Below are 22,566 nucleotides of genomic sequence, written 5' to 3' on the forward strand. Positions count from 1 at the left end.
TGTAATATTTTTGAGTGCCTTTGATACCCTTAAGTTAGTTTAGGCGTCCAATCTATCTATTAACGAGATTAATCTTAACCTATTTTAGTTAAATGCCAGAAATTTTGTTACTTGTATATCAGTTACGTGTTATACAATTTGACTTTCAAAGTTTGCAGCAAAATTTCTTTTTCTTTTTATTAGGTCGTTGAGTTGGTATTTGTACTGTATTTACCGGATTCAGCCGCAAAACTCGATTGTACTTCAGATTGTTGTCCATGTGAGCTTGGTTTTCATCTCGGTCTTCAAAATTGTTAAATATTAATTTATTAAAGTTTCTGTTTTTTGGAAACTAAATGGTTCTGTATCAAATTAATTAAAGAAGATCAATAAACAAAAGTTAACACAGGTCTGTTAATAACACTACCCTTTTATGTTGGGGTGCATTTTTGCCCACCACTCTCAAGTAGTGCTACACACACATAAATTTATAATGCACACATCCTTGTCTGCATTTATTTGAGGATGGAAGTACATGTGTGTTGATGTTTAAACCTCTTTGTAGATCAATTTTTTGAGTACATTGATATTTTTACACTAAGGAGAGAGGGAGTTCAGCTAAGCCATGAAATAAGCAGCCTAATTTGGTATTGAATTCGCCATCCACGAGATTCTAATCTAAGACCTCTCAATTCCTAGTGAAGGGAAATACCACCAGACCGTGGTATTGACTATTGAGGGGCTCCTCTTTGCAGATCAATTAGAATTGAACAAGTTTGTTTTTGTTTAGTTAAGTGTAATTGCTGGTCTAATGTGAACCATTGGATCATAATCTATGTGCATCACTTAGATTTAGCTGTAGTGAGTCATAACTCATGACCATTGTAAGCATCTTATATGGTGTTTTATTTGAATGGCTAGATTGATTATGACGTAAGAGAGAGAAGGCTCCCCTCCTTGCAAGGGCAATATTTTGCTCATGCAGTGTGTGAGATATCACTGAATCACCGTCTTCTTCCTTCCTAGAAAATCCAAAGTGAAAATCATTCCATTTTTTCTTCAAGCTCTTAACTAAATGAAATACAAAATCGCATACAAACATTACTAACAATGTGTGGGAGAGAAACTAGCCAGTGCTGGTTACAACCGATAATAGAGTAATGAGTTTTTCCTCATTTTCTTTTTATACAATCAACATTGTACACTAAATTGATATAAAGTGCGGGGAAGAGGATTCAAATTTGAGTGAAATGGGGAGTATAACTACATGTTAATTTTGATTTGTTACTGTACATGATCATCTCAAGTTCAACATTGATCGACACTGGACATGAGCCAATGTTGTTGTATCATGTACGAAGAAGCAATTGTAGGTGCCAAAAACTTCGTATATAACTTGCATTTGCTAGCCCTTTGTTACTGTTTGTTTTTCTTCTAACTTTTGCTACCCGTAAAAAAGAGGGTGCTAACTGTCATGTAAAACTTGTTTAGGGGATTTTGAATATGAATTTTTTGGTTCTAACCTTCATTTTGGGAAGACTTGCATGAAATCGGTTGTGAGCTAAGTGTTGTTCCCGTCCAATTGTTGTATCAAAATTGGTTGTGAGCCAAAATGTACTGAGCCGTGTTCACGACACTGAAAAATCTCTACTAAATTAAAGGGGAAATGCAGGATCTTTCGACTACGTGTCATAATCGGGCGCGAAAAAAAAACACTACGTGCGTTCAGACCCTCACGGTCTCAAACCATTATTTACAATAAACGACACGGCGATGCGCCTGGCCAGTACGGAGTAATTTTCCCTACCGCCACATATACAAGGGGAAATTCAAATTTCGTAGCAAAGTGGAGAAAGTGATTGAGAGCGTTTGAGGACGAAGCTAGGTTTTTTCTTCAATCCAATCAGGTACACAATTGTTCAATTCCCAATTTATTTTTTTAATTTTCCTTTTAGGGTTCAAATTAAAAGCAAAAATTATCAATTTCGTTAGTCCAATTTCGACTTTGGTTCCAAGAATTCCCGATAATTCTATTAACCCTGCCTAGAACCCATTTCTCAATTCGATTCCGTAGCTTTTATCTCCCTCTATTTTCTGTTGTTTTTTGCACTGTGTGAATTTATAGTGAGAGTTGAATAAGGGCATGGAATCGTCGGATGATGAGGCGGAGGCGGTGCTGCAATCCGTTTCAAATTACCATTTTGTAGATGACAAGGATGAACCCATCTCATTTCACGTTCTGCCAATTCAGTGGAGTGAGGGTGAGAGGCAAGACGGCAAGAAAATGCAGATATTTGTGCGTGGCACTGCCGATAATGGGCTTCAGAAACTGTATAAGCATGTTATCGCATGGCGGTTTGATCTTTCCAATGTCGATCCTGAGATATCGTTGCTCTCTAAGGAAAATAACTGGCTCAACCTTCAGAAGCCGAGGAAGAGCTTCGAGGAAGTAATAAGGTCAATCTTGATAACAGTGCAGTTCCTTCACTATGTGAGGAGAAATCCTGAGACATCCGGCAAATCTTTGTGGGATCACTTATCTAAAGTTTTCAGGTATCTTTGGATCTTTTAAACACCTCTTCACTTTCAATCGTTTTCCTACACCCAAGTTTGACGGTTTTTCTCATTTTGCAGCTTGTACGAGGTCAAGCCTTCTGAGAATGACCTGGTGAATCACATTCCTCTAATTAGTGAAGCTCTTAAACGGGATGATGCGTTAGCAAAGTGCAAGGTTTTGTCTATCTTCTTTTCTTATCATTGTAACTGTACCATGTAATTAGTCATTTTCTAACAATTCATATCAGTATATAGTTTCCAGATATTTCAGAGTACTATTTTCTACTATTTTTCCTTCTGTGTAGTGCAAATGAACGTTTAGTCAAATTCCTAATGTTGGAAGCATGTCTGGGAAAATTCAACATACGTAGGTTAAGTAGACACCATCTGTTAGATGCATAGTATGCTGGTCATGCTCTTCAAAGTTCTTGGAGCCATCTTGAGAAAATTCACCAAAATCGTCCTTTACCTGATTTTTGTACTTTAAATGCTCTGCGACAAGTTTTTCAGTTCTGAATGAACGAACAAGGATTTTTGCCTGAGATAATCTGTGAGATACTTCTCATCAATGTCAAATCACATCAAGTTGTTTGAACATATAAATTGTATTACAGTAATAGGTAGAAGTGGCACACTGCATAATCATTTATTGAGTTGGGGTATTTTGGTGGTTATGGTTGGTATTCTTCAATATAGGTTTTCAATCTTGATTTTGGAGCAGGCAAATCAGTACTGTTTCATCCTTCCCCTTTCTTGTTTTAAATGTAAAATTAAAACTTATAGATTTGGGAACCTTTATGTGAACATGTTGATCTCTAAGTACTACCTGCTTATTCATTAATTGACAATATGAACCTTAGATGGTGAATCAAACTTTCTGTTGTGTGAATTATATTATGATTCAACCTTTCTCTTTGCTTGCTCTTCTTTCACTTGATTTTAGCTTCATTTTGTTTTCAATCCGTATTATTTTCTGTTCTTATCGTTCTGCACGAACTACAAACTGTCCTTATGTTTATGCATGGTTGAATAAAATTGCAAACTGTGTTTTGAAACAGTTTTTAGTCAATTTACTTGAAGAGAAGACCAACAAGAGGAAACTGTATGATCAGGTCATCTTCTACTGCTTACTTGTTTTCACTTTCATTAGCACAATTTTATCCTTTAGTTCTTTAATTTTTCTTTTAGTTTCATGTTATTGTGTTTGAGCCAGTGAACTCATTGGATTTTCAGGACATTCAAGCTACAACAAAACCTGGATTTATAGTTGATGATACGGAAGAAGATATGATTGACGCTGAAGACGAGTCCAACGACGATGATAACCTGTTTGATTCTGTTTGTGCTTTATGTGATGATGGTGGCGATCTTTTGCGGTATGCTCTGTTGCTAATACTTATTACAGATTCATGATATCAACATTTTTTAAATAACTTGATTTCCTAGAAGTTACTGCATCCACATATATATTTTTCGCTCTGCAGTTGTGAAGGGAGATGCCTAAGGTCATTTCACGCAACTGTCAAGGATGGTGAGCATTCTATGTGTGAGACCCTTGGCTTTACCCAGGATGAAGTAGAAGTATGCTCTTCTTATTTACTTTTGATGTGAATCTTTTTCTCTTTCCGTTTGGTGGTTTCTTTTTGTTATTGATATTATGATTATTGTATTTTATTCTCTGAACTTGGCAGGCAATTCAAAACTTCTTCTGCAAGAACTGTCAACATAAACAACATCAATGCTATGCTTGTGGGAAGTTAGGCTCCTCTGATAAATCTTCAGGGGCTGAGGTATGAATTATTTTCTACATAGCTGGTGTTTACATGCTAGCTTGATTAGTTTAAGGATGTAATTTCAGAACCATGAATTTTTTAGTTTTTCTACATTGTTCGTAATGAAGCAATACTGACGTAGTGTTCTAATTTTGTTTGTGTGGCAACATGATGTATTGTTCTGAATTTAGCTTCTTGGGATCAGTTTATAGTGTTAGGTATACTCGCTCAAATTCTTCTGCTACGCTCTGTTGATCTCTTTCTTTGACTATACTTCTTTTCGTCTCCTTTGTTGTGCTTTTTATGATGCTATCTTAGGTTACTACCTACATCTTTTCTTCAGTGTGTTTTTAGTTCTTCATCTTTTGAGCGTCATTTCTTGTTGGAATTCCTTTTTTGTTTTTATTTTTTATTTTTATAATATGCTTTCTTCCTTCTTGATTTTCATTCTACTCAATATTTTCCATCTGGCCCATCGTTAATTAATGGAATATCCCTGGTGCTGGTACGAATTTGAGCATGGTCATTTTAGTCTGAATTCTTTACCCATTTATTTTCCTGGTTAATTTTTTTGTTCTTTCAATGAGAAATGTATTTTGGTAATAGGAAAGGTGTAACACATAGAATGATAATTATCCTTAAATCATCTGGAAGAATAAAAATATGAATAACCTTCGGCAATGCAGGATAATAATGTAAGACTAGCCTTTTGTGAACATGTAGAGACTATTATCATAAACAGAGTGGTACCCCTTAAAACTCTTTGAAGTGGAAACCTAAAGAGAAGATAAAACATGTAGTTTTATCCCAAATACAGTTTCTTGGAAAAACTTGGCATTTCTCTGCATCCATGGTACCCTAAGAATGGTCATCACTCATCACAGATTCACAACGCACCTTTTTATTATTTGAGCTCTATTACTTTGACCAAACCCAGTGAGTCAATTTCCAACAATGCAAAGGCAACCGGGTGCAAAACCAACACAAACCAATCATTTCAAATACCACCTGCGCATCCAAGAAGCAACTGGTTAAACTGGGGTTTGTAAAGCAGTTTAATTTCTTTAGTAAAGGGTCTGGAATTTTTAACGTTTCGTTGTTAATTTTACTGGGAGGATTAGTCATATGTTAGATAAGCTTAATTGAGGGATCTCTTAAATAAGCTTAATTGAGGGACACAAGATAGTGCCCACTCCACATTATATTTCAATGATCCGAACGGTCTAACTTTTAGGTCCTTCCCTCAAAGAACATCGTTGCAATGAAACACCCAAATTGGAAATAGTTTAACCATTCAATTAAATGTTGTCATTTTAGTGTTTTCTTGGAACGGTGACCATCTTTTTTTTTTTTTTTTCAAGTATGATCTATGAATGAAAATAGACTATTCAAATCATTATACTATAATCCAGAGCAGACTATACAAGGTGTCCCTCTGATAAAATTATTCTAGTGATCCCTCAATAGAAGGGACTCATATACATACATACATATACATATACATATACATATACATATACATATACATATACATATACATACATACATATATATATATATATATATCATAATCAAAGTATTATACTGCCTTTTCTACCTTTTCCTATTGTTTTCATCAGTCTTATGCTGTTTTCTGCCTTTTTGTATTGCCGTCATCAAAGTATTATTCTTATGTTTGGTTTACACTTCAAACATTTTTATCAATTCTGTTAGGTCTTCCCCTGTGTTTCTGCAACCTGTGGTCAATTTTACCATCCACATTGCATTGCAAAACTCATTTATAAAGACAATGGAGTCTCTGCTGAAGAACTTGAGAAAAAAATTGCTCTGGGGGAATCTTTTACGTGTCCGATTCATAAATGCTGCATTTGTGAACAAGGAGAGAACAAGAAGGATCCTCAGTTGCAGTTTGCTGTGTGTCGGCGTTGTCCTAAATCCTACCACAGGAAATGCTTGCCAGAGTAATCTTCTTAATTGTTCTTTTTTGTTTTTATTTTTATATGCTCTTAGGAGACCATGCTTTGGTCTTATTTCTTTTCCGTGTAAAGATGGCTTATGCTTAAATTGCTTGTATCAGGGAGATTGTATTTGAAAAAACAAAGGAAGATGAAGAGGATGAAGACGAAGAGGAGGAAGACACAGAGGATGAAGGTACAACAACAAGAGCTTGGGAACATCTATTACCTAACCGTGTACTAATATATTGCACGTAAGTATTATTTTTGTGAGCTGATTTTGTTCATTATTTTGTTTGATTTAATTTTTCTGAATGCTTTTTTTTCTTTTTCTTTGGATTAGAAAACATGAGATGATTAAAGACATTGAAACGCCAATAAGGGACCACATAAAATTCCCTAGAGTTAAAGAAAAGAGGACTACCTTTATTCGAAAGAAGACCGATTTTGTAGAGAAAAAGAAAAAAGGGACATCAGAATCCCTTCAAGATAGAGAGATATCTGTGGCGAATAAGAGAAAGCTTTCCACCAAAGAATTCTCTAGGGGTCAAACTGCTCCTATGATATCTAAAGAGAAGCTGAAGTCATCTTCTACCGCAAAAGTGGGTGGTAGCAGAATTAGTAAAAAACTACCTGCTGGGTTAGATACATCAAGAAAGCTGAAAGTGAATTGTGCTTTGAAAAAGAAAGCTAAGATTTCTGTGGCTGGGGAACAAAATACCTCATTGGGTGATCAGCTATATGCCTATAGGAAGGAGTCTTTGCAAATGAAGTCGGGGAAGCAGGGCAAACCTGATGGGGAGCGTGATTTGGCAATATTTAATCCTGCCTCAAAAAAGTTGACCAGCGCACCACCATCTTTAGATGCAGCTACAGAGAGGAGGTAACTTAAGTTGAAATTATTTACCAATTCTGTTCTGTTTTTGCTTTATAACTCGTTAAAGCATTTGTTAATAGCATTACCTCTTTCATTTAATATATAAGGGAGAATGCCTTGAAGGTGAAAATTCAAAATACTAAAACTACACCATTTAACTTAATATACTGGGGTAAAGTGTAAATAACTAACAAGAATTTGAAAACTCAAAGTAAATTAAAATACTATGATCAAACCCCAGGTAGGTTGGGCTAGTGGTTACCCCCCAACCCACGTACCCATCATCTCCTTTTCATTAGTTTTGCGTCGAGTTTTTAAAAAATAAGAAAAAACTAAAATTGGACTAGGGACTAGTATATTCGAGAGTGTGTGTGTGTGTATTACTCTCTCTCTCTCTCTCTCTCAACACATGTGTGTGCACACACACGTATATGATTGGATACTTTACAAGGACTTACCACGGTTGCAGACAAGACAATTGATTTAAGGTTTGAGTAGTTCTTTGATTTGTTTCTTGCAATTCAGGCTATTGTCTTTAATGAAAGATGCTGCGTCTTCAATAACTCTGGAAGATGTTATAAGAAAGCACACAGTTCCATCGACTCATCAATCCTCATCCAAAAATGCTGTGGAAAGGAGCATTACAATGGGAAAGGTAGAAGGCTCAATTGAGGTACATCACTGGGAAATTTCAACTGCTATTTTGCACGGCAAAAAAGTGTGGACTTTTGATGATTTCTCTTATCATGTGTTTGATAATGATATCCACGTGTATTATAGGCTGTTCGAACGGCGTTACGGAAACTAGAGGAAGGATGCAGTGCTGAAGATTCAGAGGCTGTTTGTGCTCCTGAGGTTGTTCACCAGATTTACAAGTGGAAGGTGGTTTTCTAATCCAGTCTCGCTATCCTACAACTTATGATTAAGCTAAGATTATTCATCTTGATATTGTTTTAAGCTTTAGGTTTCCAGCATTGATGTTTGCTGTCTGTGTGCCATGTGTACTAGACTTACACATCTCAGCTAATTGTCTATTCTTTTAGTTCAGGTTATGCTTGGTTTGTGGTTCGGGTGTGGGGCCAAGTTAAACTTAGTATCATAGTGCTAAAACTTAATTTGCTGAGTTTTAGCATGCTTGACTAACTAGGCTCTAAGTTGGGCTTTGAATGTTGGTTTCAGGCATGAGGTTGGCTTGCATTAGTTTAAGCTGAATTTAGAGCAAAATGAGCTTAAAGCGTGACTTGACATAATGACTTTAGGAAAATATTGATACATAAGTGAATAAAGAAATAAATAATCATGTAACAAATATAAATTTAAATAGAAGAGCGAAGGATATGGACCTCACACCTGAAGCACAAATAAATGAGGCAACCTCAATTCAAAGAGAGGTGTCTTGTGATGAAATCCGAGTTAGATACTATCTTGACTAGTTTGACTTGTATTTTTAATTTCATATCACGCTGTAGTAATTTTTTTGAGTGGCTTGTTTCTTTACAAGCCAAGCTCAAATGAGCCAATAACATTTAAAAACATGACCTGTATTAAGCTGACTGACAACCTTACTAGGTTGGCATATGCTGTTATTCTTCATCCACATTGTTCTAGGGTAGGCAAAGTTAGTCCACACTTTGATAAGGAAGTCATTTGGTACATGCTTAGAGGTTCATTCACATATGAATTCTATACATTATTGTAGCTAAGTTTGTGACATGTTACATTTTCAAATGTGTAATGGCGAGCGTTTTGTGCATCCCTGTGCCTGAACTCTATATTAAGAGCTATATTTGTAGCATCTCTCTCTCTCTCTGATCTTAATTTTTCTTTGTTTCCTGTTTTCTCTTTCTTTTTGTGGTTGAGTTTGTTATGGGATTTTATTTGTACGTAATATGTGTATTAAAGGTTCATCAGATAACTGTTGTGTTTTCTAGTTTCCCATTAATTTATTGATTCATTTTCATGCAGAACAAGCTGAGAGTATATCTTGCACCTTTCATGCATGGAATGCGCTACACGTCCTTTGGTCGTCATTTTACAAAGGTGGACAAATTAAAAGAGGTAATTTGGTTGTGTTCAAGGTTTTTATATTTCAAAGTTATGATGCACTCTTTTGCTAACTTATTACTGCTTATACTTTTTTCTCAGCTTGGGCTTTAATGAATTATTTATTTAGAGGAAACTTGCCTTTATGAAGTTGTCCAACCCACGCATGTTTGGTGTGGTTGCTTATGCTTAAGCTCATCTTGACATTGAAAAATTCATGGTTGTGTTATGCTTCCTCCAGTTTTAAAGATAATGAGATCCAACATGACTTTTGGATTTCTTTAATTTGTTTTCTGTTGAGAAGGAAAACTTTGTCAGTAGACAAGGTCAAGAAGTTGCAAGATAATCTCCAGTATCGGACAATAGGTTCACCAGTTAGACAAAAGAGCAAAAATATCTAATCTTCGAAATTCTAGTGTGACTTGCCACCAAATCACCCAAAAATTCACACAGTGCTGCGGACTTTTGGTTTACTCGTGCTTTCACATATCGTTTTGTGAATTAAACTCTGTTGGTATATACTATATGGTTATTCAATTTTGATTTACTCTCACATAGTTTTACCTCTTATTTATCTGGTCTGCAACTTTAGCCGTTGAGCATGTATTATGAACTTAATGAAACCTTGAAGAATTTTAAAAGCTTGAGTTTAATATGCAGATTGCTGATAGGCTCCATTGGTATGCAAAAGATGGAGATACGGTATGGATCTATATGCTTTTATCTGTGAGATAATTTTAGTACATAGGTGTATGTCTTTTGGATGTTTCTTTTAGTTATGCAATTGATGACTCTTGTTTGTCTTACCATATGCGTAATTTTTTGTTTGCACAATTGGACTTTTTCCTGGGTGAGGCATTCCTTTTCTTAGAAGCTTCAACCTGAACGCTTTATTTGTTCACCTAAAGGCCAACTGAAGTATAAATCTTATACTATGTTCGGCATCTGAGTTTGTGACAACATGGATTATGACAATGGCACAAACTGTGGCAAGCTTGCAGCATTATTCGTATCAACATAGAGTTCTTTCAGAGACTACTTCTAGGACCTGACATCTTTACAATAGCAGAAGCATCAAAATTTATTGTCAAAGGAGAAAAACTTCAGCAGATGAATGGTTTACCTGATGACAAACCCTAAAGGTCAATTAGAGTACAGCTGTAATGTCAATAAGGAACTGTATAACAATGAAACTAAAGAACAGTGCTGCACTTATTAGAGAAAAGTTTTTCGAAATGGGATGATCTAGTGTACTTCTGAGGACTATTCCTTGGCTGTGCTCGGAAATGTTTCTGTTCAGCTTTTTTGCGTTTCTGTTAGTTAAAAGTTTCTAGTTAGGCTGCTTTTAGATGCATTTTATTTAGTGGACTACCCGGTCTAAAGTATTTGTATGGGATCAATAAAATTGTTTTCTCATAAAAAAATGTTGAATCATAGTTGTTCTTTTTCTGCAAAACTGCAACAGAAGCATCTAGTACCCAAAAAGTTATTACTTTTGTTTGACTTTACACAATTGAACTTGCAATAAGTATATTCACCGCAGAAGTCATAAGCCAGTTTATTGTTGGATGGCTGTCTTCTTGTTCTCAAAGTGCATATTATATGATAAGAAAGAGAACTGTTGTGGTTGTGATTCCTTATTGAACGTGAAATTAATGTTGGATCATGAGCTTAGGTTGTTATGTAGGATGGGCCTGGGTTTCTTTATTATTACGTAGGCTTTTTTGCTAAAATGGTCCCTGAGATTGGCATAACTCCTCACTTTAGTCCCCGACAATGAAAATCGATAAAAGTGGTCCTTGAGTTTGTCCACTGTGAATCATTTTGGTCATTCCATGAAAAATTTGTCCATGTCCTTGTTAAGGCGTTGGTTTGACAAAAATACCCTTAAAAAGGTGGTCATGTGGTCTTTCACGTGACAATTTAACAAGGATATTGACGGATTTTTCACGGAATGACCAAAATGATTTATGGTGGACAAACCAAGGACCACTTCTATCGATTTTCATTGTCAGGGACCAAAGTGAGGAGTTATGTATGCCAATCTCATCCTTTTGGCTAAAAGGACTTATTACATATATATATATATATATTTTTTTTTTTTTTTTTTTTTTTTCTTTCTTTTTTTTCAATGTCGATTACCTCGACATCAAAATAATGTTGATTGGGTAGTACCTGATTACTTTTTATTCCAATGTACAGATAGTGGACTTCTGTTGTGGTGCCAATGATTTCAGCATTGTAATGAAGAAGAAACTTGAAGAGACGGGGAAGAATTGCTTTTATAAAAACTATGACTGTATTCAACCGAAGGTAATAGTCATTCATGTACGTCTTTAATGTTGGTCAATCCGCATCATTCATATTACCTATGACATATGCAAACATGGTTGCATTGTTCACCACTGATGAATGTGGGATATGATGTAAGGTAGAAACTAGAACTGTTTCTGCAGCATTAGAAGTTATTCACTAACTGTTTATGATGGGTCTGAACCACTTAGTAGAAATATACACACCCGATGTAGCTTTATAGTCTATCCCTGAAATTTCAGTTGATGGGATTTCAGAGTAAGTGAGATTATGAGACACGCTCCATATAATGAACAACAAACAAATGTACCCGGAAAAAGAATGATGGATGAACTACTTTTTCTTTATCAGATGCATTTTCAGCCATTACTTGATAAAGGTTGAAAAGTTTGGAGTAGCTATTCATTATATTTTTGCACTTCACTTCTGATGGAAAACGTAATAAGGGATGAGGATGTGGTCAAACATGTAGTTGGATGATAATAGCCTATAGGATATATACGTTGGGGTTCCACCATAATACCATTTGGCAATATGGGGAGTTGCCTAATTAGTTATAAGCACATGTAAGGTCCCTTCTTTCCACGACATGGGATTAATATTCTCAACACGCCCCTCACGTTTGGCGAATTTTCAAGCCTAACATGTGGACAACACAAATCGGTGATGTGGAGCACGTGTGGCCGTTGGGCTTCATACATGGGACAATCGGCTCTGATACCATGAAGAAAGTTGTGGTTCCACCATAAAACCAATTGGCAATGTGGAGAGTAATTACTTATAAGCGCATGCAATGTCCCTTCTTTCCCCAACATGGGATTAATACTCTCAACGGTATGCAAGTAACATTGTGCTTCCACTGTGAAGACCTATTGTATTTCAGATTTGGCTTTTATGAGGTTTATACTTACAATGGAATGCAATTTCGACAACCAGCACTGGGAGTTATATTGCTCGCTCTTGATTCTTTTCATCCTCATTTTTAAGTAAAAAACGTATTGCGACCAATTTTATCTCTTAAGATTGTTTTCATTTCTTTCTCGTTCCCTATGTTGGGTATAAGGCTGTTAAGTGTGCATTTTACTGGCTTAAAACATCAAAACTGGGAAACTGATTTTTTTGTGTGTATTTTCATTTGGCAGAATGATTTCTGTTTTGAGAAGAGAGATTGGATGAAAGTAAAACCAAAGGAGTTACCGAAAGGGTCACAATTGGTAGGAAACTGGTGGTTGTTTTTATTTCATCAAGACATTTGAATTTTAGAACCTTTGTGTTAATTGTTTCAGTCTCCACAACTTTTCTACTTGAGCAGATCATGGGGTTAAACCCTCCTTTCGGAGTTAAAGCAGCTTTGGCAAACAAGTTCATTGACAAGGCTCTTGAGTTCAATCCAAAGCTCCTTATTCTTATTGTTCCACCAGAAACTCAAGGGTAGCTGCTTGCCGTTGTTCATCTCTCTCTTTTTTAAACACAAAGGCATACATAAATGTGGCCATGCCTTTGAGTTGGACTTCAGTTTGCATATAGTTTCTTACATTTGTGTCTTTCATCAGGTTAAATGAAAAGAAATCGCCTTATGATTTGATCTGGGAGGATACCCAGTTTCTGTCAGGAAAGGTATGTGTTTACCCAACTGGCTGAATCTTAATATCTGTTTTGAAATTTTAGAATGTGAATTTACTGGTGACTAGTCTCCATTCAGTCTTTTTATCTCCCCGGATCTGTTGATGCGAATGACAAACAATTGGATCAATGGAATGTAACGCCGCCACCACTTTATCTCTGGAGTCGTCCTGATTGGTCCGCTGACATCAAGGCTATAGCCCAAGAGCATGGTCACATCACTGCATCAGGGTATACGAAAGATCATTCTGACTCTTTAAATAACAGTCGGTCAATAGGTAATAATGATCAATATGGTGAAGCGCCTATGCTGATTGATGATGGCATAAAACCCGAGAGTCCTGGGGATGGGAACAACATTGATGAGATATGCAAGGAAATTCTGCCACGCATTCAGCCTGCTGAAAAAGGAGATCAGCATTCTGAGCCTGGCAACTCTGGTTCAAGCATGCAGTTCGGAACTACTTATGGTGGGACAAAGTTCAACATTGCTGATGACACAGGTAGAAGGAGCTTCTCCATGAGCAATGATGAGCCTTACTCGAGTCTGACTCATAGATGGTCTACCGGTCCCAATTCTGGTTATAGGGCTACAAACTTGGAGGAATTGTTTGTGGGGCACACGAGAGAGAGATTGGATTGCCTTGGTTGTACACAGGCAGAAGATGCATTTAGGAGGGAGTCTGACGTATGCTCTCAGATTCGCCTTTATGGTCAGCAAGATTTTGATTCTTCAAGAAGTAATTATTTGGTGGGTCAGGATTCTGTGAGTGGACAGATTGGATCGTATTCATCTACTGACAGCCATAGTCATCCTGGTCCTGCAGCTGAGTTATCGTACAGAATGAACACATCAGTCACGCAGCGGTATGCACCTCGGTTGGATGAATTGAACCACACGAGGATGGGCCGCTTAGGATCTGAACCTGCTATAGGATATCAACCGCACATGTCCAGTAGCAACGGCACTTATGATCCCAGGGCACCCCGGCCCGGTCAACATGGTGGCTCCATGGGTTTTGCTCCCGGTCCTCACCAAAGCTATTCGAACCAAAATTCAGCAGGTTGGCTGAATGAGTAAAACAGGTACAATGTGATAAGTAGGTTCTCCTTTTTTGTACATAAGAGTAGTAAATGCTGGTGTATTAAATACAAGTGTTTTGGCAACATTGTACTTCATGCCACTTTATTATTTTAGTTGCATCTTGAACGGAAACTTATGATATTTTACTAGTTTGTTCTTCCATCCTTTTTTCTTCTTACTTTGGCTAAATGAGTGAGTTTGCCTTGTTCCCGAAGATTTATTCCCATGAGATAGCCACGTAGGCAGAAGAGTTTGTAACCAGTTATCGTCTTGTTGCCCAGATCAAGATGCATGATTTTTTTTATCTTCCCAAATTACTTAAATCCTTTTGTTCGGATCTTAACAAGTTGCATTTGTCACCCAGGAAGGATCAATCTGAATCAAAATTTAGACTTCAAATTTAACGGTTTACCGTCTCCTTTTAGTTCTCCCATCTCTCTGGATCTGCTGATGCGAATGGGAAACAAATGGATGAATGGATGAGGCTACCTCCACTCTATCTATGGAGCCATCCTTCCTGATTGGTCTGCCGAGCACAGGGCAGTAGCTCAAGAGAATGGTCACATCTCTGCGTCACAAGCGACTATGAATGAAGCAAGCACATCGTTCTGACTCTCAAATTCACGATCATTGCCATGACGCCCAAATGCTGATGGATGATGATTGGCAGATTGTACCGGTGTTATCTCAACCAGTGCCGACTCTGTTTTCTCAACTAGTAGCGGTTCGGTTATCATATCCCTATAAATTGTGTCTGAACTATATGCTCCACTCCAGGATGGTTAAATAAGTTAAAACTTTGTGCCGCGAGCTTCATGGATTTGAGTCCTTTCGGTGTCTTTTCTGCGTTCCCCTGATCTTTTCTTCATGCCGCCATGTTGTGTTCATGTTTTTGGTAAGTGAGGAACTTCAACTTCCTTCCTAAGCATCTATAAAACACCAATTGAATGAGTGAAAATCTAGTTCTTGATCTAATACCATTTTAGAAATTAAAATTTGCGGACTTGTGAATTGGGGATTCTGCCTTTTTTTCGTAGATATATTCTCGGTTAGAACTACGATTTTTATAGGTTTTTATTCAGTTTTCGTTTTCTTTTTGGTTACATAGTCCATACAGATGAATTTGAATTTGGGTCCTCGAGTGCTAGGAAGAAGAGTACTCTCTTAACCAACTTATAGACATGAACTCACGAAACACATACAGTTCAGATCCAACAACCAACAGACTGCAAGGGCAGTAAATACAAGCAAAGGGCCAATGTGTAGTGCAATTAAGGCCCAACTAACAAGGTTTAACAGAAGTTTTAACTTCCACCCAACCTATTCATTTACCATAATCCCCAAACTCAAACACAACTTGAATACTCCTCCCTTCCCTATATCTTTGTAGAGAGAGGATACAAATCTAGAGAGAGAAAGAGACCAGACCAAACCAGAAATGGAGGGTGAAATCTACAACTTCATCAAGGTATGTTTCCTAGCCAACATATCTCTGTGTTATTGTTTCTACATATCATCCAGAATCCCAAAGGGCATCCTCAGGCTCCTCTCTCTCCTCCCCATCCTCTACCTCTTCATCCTCCTCCCCTTAAACCTCCATTCCTTCCACCTTGGTGGGCCCACCACCTTCTTGCTCGTCTGGCTTGCCACCTTTAAGCTCCTCCTCTTCTCCTTTGATCATGGCCCTCTATCTTCTCCACCCCCACTACCCCTCTTCCAATTCATCTCCCTAGCTATCCTCCCAATCAAAATCAAGCAAAACCCACCTCAAAAATCACCCTCAAATCAGAACCCAGATCACAAAATCCCCCCAAACGCCACAAAATCAGACAACACAAGTTACCCAATTGGTAAAAAGTCAATTCTGTTTGCTGTAAAAGCCTTGCTTTTGGCTTTGGTCGTCGGATCATATGACTATAGGCAACATTTACACCCGTATGTTATATTGGCTTTGTACTGCTGCCACCTGTACCTGGGGCTAGAAATTTTGCTACCCCTGTTTGCGACCCCGGCTCGAGCCGTTTTTGGATTTGAGCTCGAGCCGCATTCCAACGAGCCTTACCTTTCCACTTCGCTTCAAGACTTTTGGGGCCGTAGATGGAACCTCATGGTCACAAAGATTTTACGACCCACTACGTACTACCCCGTACGCAATGTTTTCACGCGTGTAGTCGGGCCTCGATTGGCCCGATTTCTCGCTATGATGTCCACTTTTGTGGTCTCAGGTCTAATGCACGAGGTGATTTATTACTATCTGGCACGTGTGCCTCCGACGTGGGAAGTGACATGGTTCTTTGTGCTGCATGGGGTGTGTGTGGCAATCGAGGTGGAGGTCAAGAAGGCAGTGGCCAACAGGTGGCGGTTAAAACCGGTTGTTTCGTGGCCGTTGACGTTGTTGTTCTTGGCTGTGACGGCCAATTGGCTGTTCTTCCCTCAGCTGCTTAGAAATGGCGTGGATGTGAAGGCTATAAATGAGTATCCAGTTATGGTGGATTTTGTCAAGTCCCACCTGCCCTTAAACTTTAATTGGTGGAAAAGTTAGTTGATACACGAATAATTTGTAGGTTACTTTGATGAAAAGACCTATTGGTTCAACTTATTTGTTTTTTTAATGAAAGTACTATCATAAATCTTCTCTCTTTTAATTTGTCGTATGAGATATGAATTCAGAAGTTTCCTTTGAGAAAGCAAGTTCAAGTGTACGAAATGACACTATAAATCTATTACTGTATACAACAATCGCTTCATAGTTCCTAGCCAAGCTCGTATTGGCGGACAAGTTTGTTGTTTTATTTATATTCCGTTGTGAACCTTGGGATTAATTATGATTAAATGAATATGGTGTTTGAATTAATGACCGTTTGAAAGTATAACCACCCGATTCACCCAAATGCATACACGTTGCACATTGCAACATAAACTCTTCGAATGGAGGCCCATAAAAGGAGCACAAGGGCCAAGGCCCATAAAAAGAGCACAAGGGCCAAGGGAATGAAGACAGAAATCATATGAGAAGAGCCAAATAAAAGTTAGAGAGAGAGAGAGAGAACGCTGATGAAAAATAAGAATGGAAGTCTTTTTTGAGAGAGAATGGAAGTCTTTTTTGAGAGAGAGAGAGAGAGAGAGTTGAATCGTTGATGAAAAATAAGAATGGAAGTCTTCTTCCAAGTCAAAGGATGATATTTCATTAATCAAAATACAAACAAGTATAGCGGTGTCAATTGAGTATGTAGATGCACAAAATCAATGAGGACTTTGGTACAACAGAAAGTGTCAAGTTTGTGACCTTCGCTAGATTGCTCCGGTCACTAGCGTGGATAAGTATGTAAATGGATAGAGACAGGGAAGCAAACACAAGATGTACGTGGTTCACCCAGATTGGCTACATCCACGAAGTAGAGGAGTTCTCATTAATTGTGAAGGGTTTACACAAGTATATATGTTCAAGCTCTCATTTAGTAAGTACCAGTGAATGATTTAGTACAAATGACATTAGGAAATATTGTGGGAGAATGATCTCCTTTTATAGAAGAGAATTTCTAGCTTTGTTTTGACATTGACACGTGTCGTGTTGTGATTGGCTTTTGATATTGACACGTGTCGCGCTATGATTGGCTTCTAATGTCATTAGCCTCCTGGTTGGAGCGAAATTCTTCTGGACCCTTGATGGTATAACGTTGACCGATACTCAGTAGTTTTAGGATTGGTCAAGTATGGTACAAATAGTGCTCCCCTAAGTTCCCGAGTGAGGGAAGCTCCTCGGTTGGGGACTTACAAGATCCAAGCCGCTGAGTAATCACGAAACTTCTAAGTACCGAAGTGTGGTATTGTCTTCACTTGCCTTATCTGTCTCATAGGTAGATGTGGCATCTTCTCTGGAAGTACTTTTCCTCCATCCAGGGGTGATATCTTTAACCGGTGGAGATGCACAAAGTAATGTATCAATTTGACTTGAAGCTTACTTGTAGTTTCAGGCTTGGTCAAGCGCGATATAAACCATTTAGTAGGAGTTCCCCAAGTGGCCGAGCTAGGAGATTTGCTGAAAAAGATAACAGACAAGGTAAGCAATCAGAGTTCCAAGCAATCAGTCGTAGATTAGAAGTTTGATTTCGAGTTCCGGCTGATTGTTCTCATTCTCCCTATCTTGCAAGCAGCAAGAAGGATAAAGAGAAGAAAAAGGAGAAGAGATGATATGAGATACTTTTGCTTTTGAAGAAGTCACTTTCCACAGACTTATTCTTGAATTGGGATGGAGGGTTTTCTGGTTTCCTCCAAAGTATAAGGCCGACTCAAGAATTTGAGGGTCAAAACAAGTCCATCAAATCTAGAGTACGTTCGACCCTGATGATATGGGATACTTCTGCTGTTGATAAAGTAGTTGACGTATCGACACGTGTTCTGTTACGCTTGTCTCCACATGCTTCCTTGTATCCTTCTCACTTGCTCTATCTGTTCCTCAGGCAGATGCGGTATCTTTTCTGGAAGCATAAGATGTTAAAGATGAGTACTCGAGAGCAATGCCAAGTAAGTAATCAGGCAAGCGGTTCCAGGCAGTCAGTTCCTGACTGGAAGCTTGATTCCAAGTGCTGACTGATTGCTCTCTTTCTCCTTGTCTTGCAGGTAAGAACAAGGGCAAAGGAAAAGATAGGGAGAAAGTATGATATGGGATACTCTTGCTTTTAACCCTAATGATATGAGATACTCTTGCTTTGGTGTGGCTTGTTTGCAGAGGTATTATAGGGGGAAAAGAAGCTGAGTATTTCGAGAGACTCTGCTGAGAGTGCCCTCTCGGATGTGAAGAAAAGTTGAGCATTTTTTTTATTTGCAGGTCTGCCTGGCTGTGGAGGATGAAGGTCGACATATATAGGAATTGTCCCAACATCGAGTGGTAACACTGTTCCTTTACCCTTCTCGGTCATAGCAATGTAGTGGGAGCTGCAAGATTCACGTGTTTTAACTTTGTCAGAGCACTTTGAAAAAGTGGTCTGTGGTATCTGGAAAGCTGATGTTGCGTGTGAAGATTGCAGACAAGCTTTATCCAAGGAAATCTGGCTCTCGAAGTTCGGATAGTGGTGCCTCTTCAGTTTTCGAACAAGCAATACTGTTGGGGATCTGGTTCTCGAGATTCGTAGAGCGTTGCTTTTTCGATTTTTGAACAAGCAATCATATTGGGGATCTGGCTCTCGAGGTTTAGAGAGCGGTGCCTCTTTGATTTTTGAGAAAGCGATCCTGGTAAGAGTCTGGCTCTCGAGATTCGGATAACGGTGCCTCTTCGATTTTTAAGAAAGTAATCCTGGTGAGAGCCTGCTCTCGAGATTCGAGGAGTGGTGCTTCTTCGATTTTTGAGAAAGTAATCCTATTGGGAGTGTTTTCTCGATGTGAGTAAAGGTTGGGCATTTTTACCAGTCTGCTTTGCCACGGAGCACGGAGGTTGACACACATATGGACTTTCCAGTTATCAAGCAGTGGTGCTGTTCCTTTACCCTTGTGGGTAATGGTAGGGTAGCTGGACCTTCAAAATTTATGTGTCTAAACTTTGTCAGAGATCTTTGACAAAGTTATCTGTGGTACCCGAAGAACTGATGTTTCGTGTGGGGATTGTCGACATATTTTACTCAGGAAAATCTGCTTCTCGAAATCCGGAGAGTGGTGCCTCTTCGATTTTTGAACAAACAGCCATGCTGCCCTTTCTTTTATAGGGGCACCAATTGTGTGCAAAAAGTACGTTCAGAAAGTTATTGCTTATAGAAATTTTCTCCTTATTTTCGTAATTCAGAGATTTATTGGACCTCATTTCTCCTTCATCATTTCTGAAAATGTCTGGCCTATCCGACCATCGTTTTGACTTGAACTTTGGTGAAGAGGCAGACATGCCTCCTCAAGACAACATATGGCGCCCATCCTTTTTATCCCTTACTGGTCATCTTACCGTTGGGGACTTTGTGATGAAGAATGATATGACCGCTGCGGTGGTGGCTAGGAACCTTTTCACTCCCAAAGATAATAGACTACTTTCCAAACGGTCTGATGAGTTAGCTGTTAAGGATTCTCTGGCTCTCAGTGTTTAGTGTGTAGGTTCTGTGTCTAATATGGCCCAACGCCTATTTGCTCGAACCCGCCAAGTTGAATCATTGGCAGCTGAAGTGATAAGTCTCAAACAGGAGATTAGAGGGCTTAAGCATGAGAATAAACAGTTGCACAGGTTCACACATGACTATGCTACAAACATGAAGAGGAAACTTGACCAGATCCAGGAATCTGATGGTCAGATTTTACTTAATCATCAGAGGTTTGTGGGTTTGTTCCAAAGGCATTTATTGCCTTTGTCGTCTTGGGCTGTACCGCGTAATGAAGCTCCAAATGATCAACCTCCAGTGCCTCCTCCTTCTGGGGTTTTGCCTAGTACTGAGGCTCCGAATGATCACCTCTGGTGCCTACTCTTTCTGGGGCTCTACCGACTGGTGAGACTTCTCCTGAGCAACCTTTGTGAAGGCTCCCTCTTGTTTATTTATTTTGATTCATGTATATGTACATATTTGTAACTTATTGGAGATATCAATAAATAAGCTTTACTTCATTTCAACGTATTGTGTTAAATACACCAAAGCCTTCTTCACTAAGTTCTTTGAATTTTTTTTCTTTTATTAAAGCTTGTATGTTGAAGCTTTGTGAGTGAAGCATGTATGTTTAGGTAGTGCTCCCTTAATTTCCCGAGTGAGGAAAACTTCTCGGTTGGAGACTTGAAAAATCCAAGTTACTAAGTGGTCGTGAGACTTCTGAGTATCAAGGTGCAGTAGCATATGGTAAGAGTCTCCCAAGTCTCCAGTCGAGAGTTGACGAATGAGGCATTTCCTTTCTAAGTGGTAGCCCAAAACTGCTCGTTCATATATATTTGTTATGAAAGTTGTTAGGCCCAAAGAAGAGGAGGCCTAGGCAATTTTTTTTTTCCAATTTTCGAATTTCCAAAAAAAAAAAAAATATATATATATATTTTAAGCTTTGTAGGTGAAGCTTTGGTGTTGAAGCTTTGTTGGGTACCATGAATTGATTTTACTTTACACTATCTTGATCAAGAGTGTGTGAAGCTTTTGTAGGTGAAGCTTTTGTGTTGAAGTTTTGTGGGTGAAGCTTTTGTGCGTGAAGCTTTTGTGGGTGAATCTTTTGTAGGTGAAGCTTTTGTGGGTGAATCTTTTGTAGGTGAAGCTTTTGTAGGTGAAGCTTTTATGTTGAAGCCTTGTGTTGAAGCTTTGTAGGTGAAGCTTTGGAGTTAAAACTTTTGTAGGTGAAGCTTTGGTGTTGAAGCTTTTGGGTGAAGCTTTGGAGTTGAAGCTTTTGGGTGAAGCTTTGGAGTTGAAGCTTTGTAGGTGAAGCTTTGGTGTTGAAGCTTTTGTAGGTGAAGCTTTGGAGTTGAAGCTTTGTAGGTAAAGCTTTGGAGCTTTGCTTCATTTCAACGTATTGTGTTAAATACACCAAAGTCTTCTTCACTAAGTTCTTTGAATTTTTTTCATTTATTGAAGCTTGTATGTTGAAGCTTTGTGAGTGAAGCATGTATGTTGAGGTAGTGCTCCCTTAATTTCCCGAGTGAGGAAAACTTCTCGGTTGGAGACTTGAAAAATCAAAGTCACTGAGTGGTCGTGAAACTTTTGAGTATCAAGGTGCAGTAGCATATGATAAGAGTCCCCCAAGTCTTCGGTCGAGGGAGTTGACGAATGAGGCATTTCCTTTCTAAGTGGTAGCCCAAAACTCCTCCTTAATATATATTTATTATGAAAGTTGTTAGGCCCAAAGAAGAGGAGGCCTAGGCAATTTTTTTTTTCGAATTTTCGAATATATATATATATATATTAAGCTTTGTAGGTGAAGCTTTGGTGTTGAAGCTTTGTAGGTGAAGCTTTGTTGGGTACCATGAATTGATTTTACTTTACACTATCTTGATCAAGCGTGTGTGAAGCTTTTGTGTTGAAGCTTTGTAGGTGAAGCTTTTATGGGTAAAGCTTTTGTGGTGGGTGAAGCTCTTGTGGGTGAATCTTCTGTAGGTGAAGCTTTTGTGTTGAAGCTTTGTGTTGAAGCTTTGTAGGTGAAGCTTTGGAGTTAAAGCTTTTGTAGGTGAAGTTTTGGTGTTGAAACTTTTGGGTGAAGCTTTGGAGTTGAAGCTTTGGAGTTGAAGCTTTGTAGGTGAAGCTTTGGTGTTGAAGTTTTTGTAGGTGAAGCTTTGGAGTTGAAGCTTTGTAGGTGAAGCTTTGGTGTTGAAGTTTGGAGTTGAAGCTTTGTAGGTGAAGCTTTGGTGTTGAAGTTTTTGTAGGTGAAGCTATGGAGTTGAAGCTTTGTAGGTGAAGTTTTGGAGCTTTGCTTCATTTCAACGTA

The 22,566-nt window shown here is 38.4% G+C and overlaps 2 protein-coding genes across 4 annotated transcripts; both read left to right on the forward strand.

The window, feature by feature from the left end:
* Positions 1 to 743: 743 nt before the first annotated feature.
* On the forward strand, positions 744 to 15,041 carry LOC103448348 (protein ENHANCED DOWNY MILDEW 2). Of its 3 annotated transcripts, none has more exons than XM_029088870.2 (20): positions 744 to 1,886; positions 2,105 to 2,532; positions 2,614 to 2,710; positions 3,594 to 3,647; positions 3,769 to 3,911; positions 4,020 to 4,116; positions 4,227 to 4,325; positions 6,021 to 6,268; positions 6,385 to 6,516; positions 6,606 to 7,145; positions 7,665 to 7,812; positions 7,920 to 8,021; positions 9,105 to 9,197; positions 9,843 to 9,884; positions 11,385 to 11,495; positions 12,638 to 12,709; positions 12,808 to 12,926; positions 13,049 to 13,112; positions 13,198 to 14,204; positions 14,567 to 15,041. In XM_029088870.2, exons 2-19 carry the CDS (start codon positions 2,123 to 2,125, stop codon positions 14,197 to 14,199), a joined length of 3,573 nt encoding a protein of 1,190 aa, XP_028944703.1. In that variant the 5' UTR covers positions 744 to 1,886; positions 2,105 to 2,122; the 3' UTR covers positions 14,200 to 14,204; positions 14,567 to 15,041. The 3 variants fall into 3 exon arrangements, with proteins under 3 accessions (XP_028944703.1, XP_028944704.1, XP_070663844.1); XM_029088871.2 differs by having other exon boundaries at positions 14,628 to 15,041; XM_070807743.1 differs by having other exon boundaries at positions 2,120 to 2,532.
* Positions 15,042 to 15,090: 49 nt separating this feature from the next.
* LOC103430078 (long-chain-alcohol O-fatty-acyltransferase-like) lies at positions 15,091 to 16,893 on the forward strand. Its single transcript, XM_008368208.4, has one exon. The coding sequence runs from the start codon at positions 15,641 to 15,643 to the stop codon at positions 16,742 to 16,744; it is 1,104 nt and encodes a 367-aa protein (XP_008366430.2). The 5' UTR covers positions 15,091 to 15,640; the 3' UTR covers positions 16,745 to 16,893.
* Positions 16,894 to 22,566: the final 5,673 nt, after the last annotated feature.

This window comes from Malus domestica, chromosome 11 (assembly GCF_042453785.1).
Source record: "Malus domestica chromosome 11, GDT2T_hap1".
NCBI classification, from domain to species: Eukaryota; Viridiplantae; Streptophyta; class Magnoliopsida; order Rosales; family Rosaceae; genus Malus; species Malus domestica.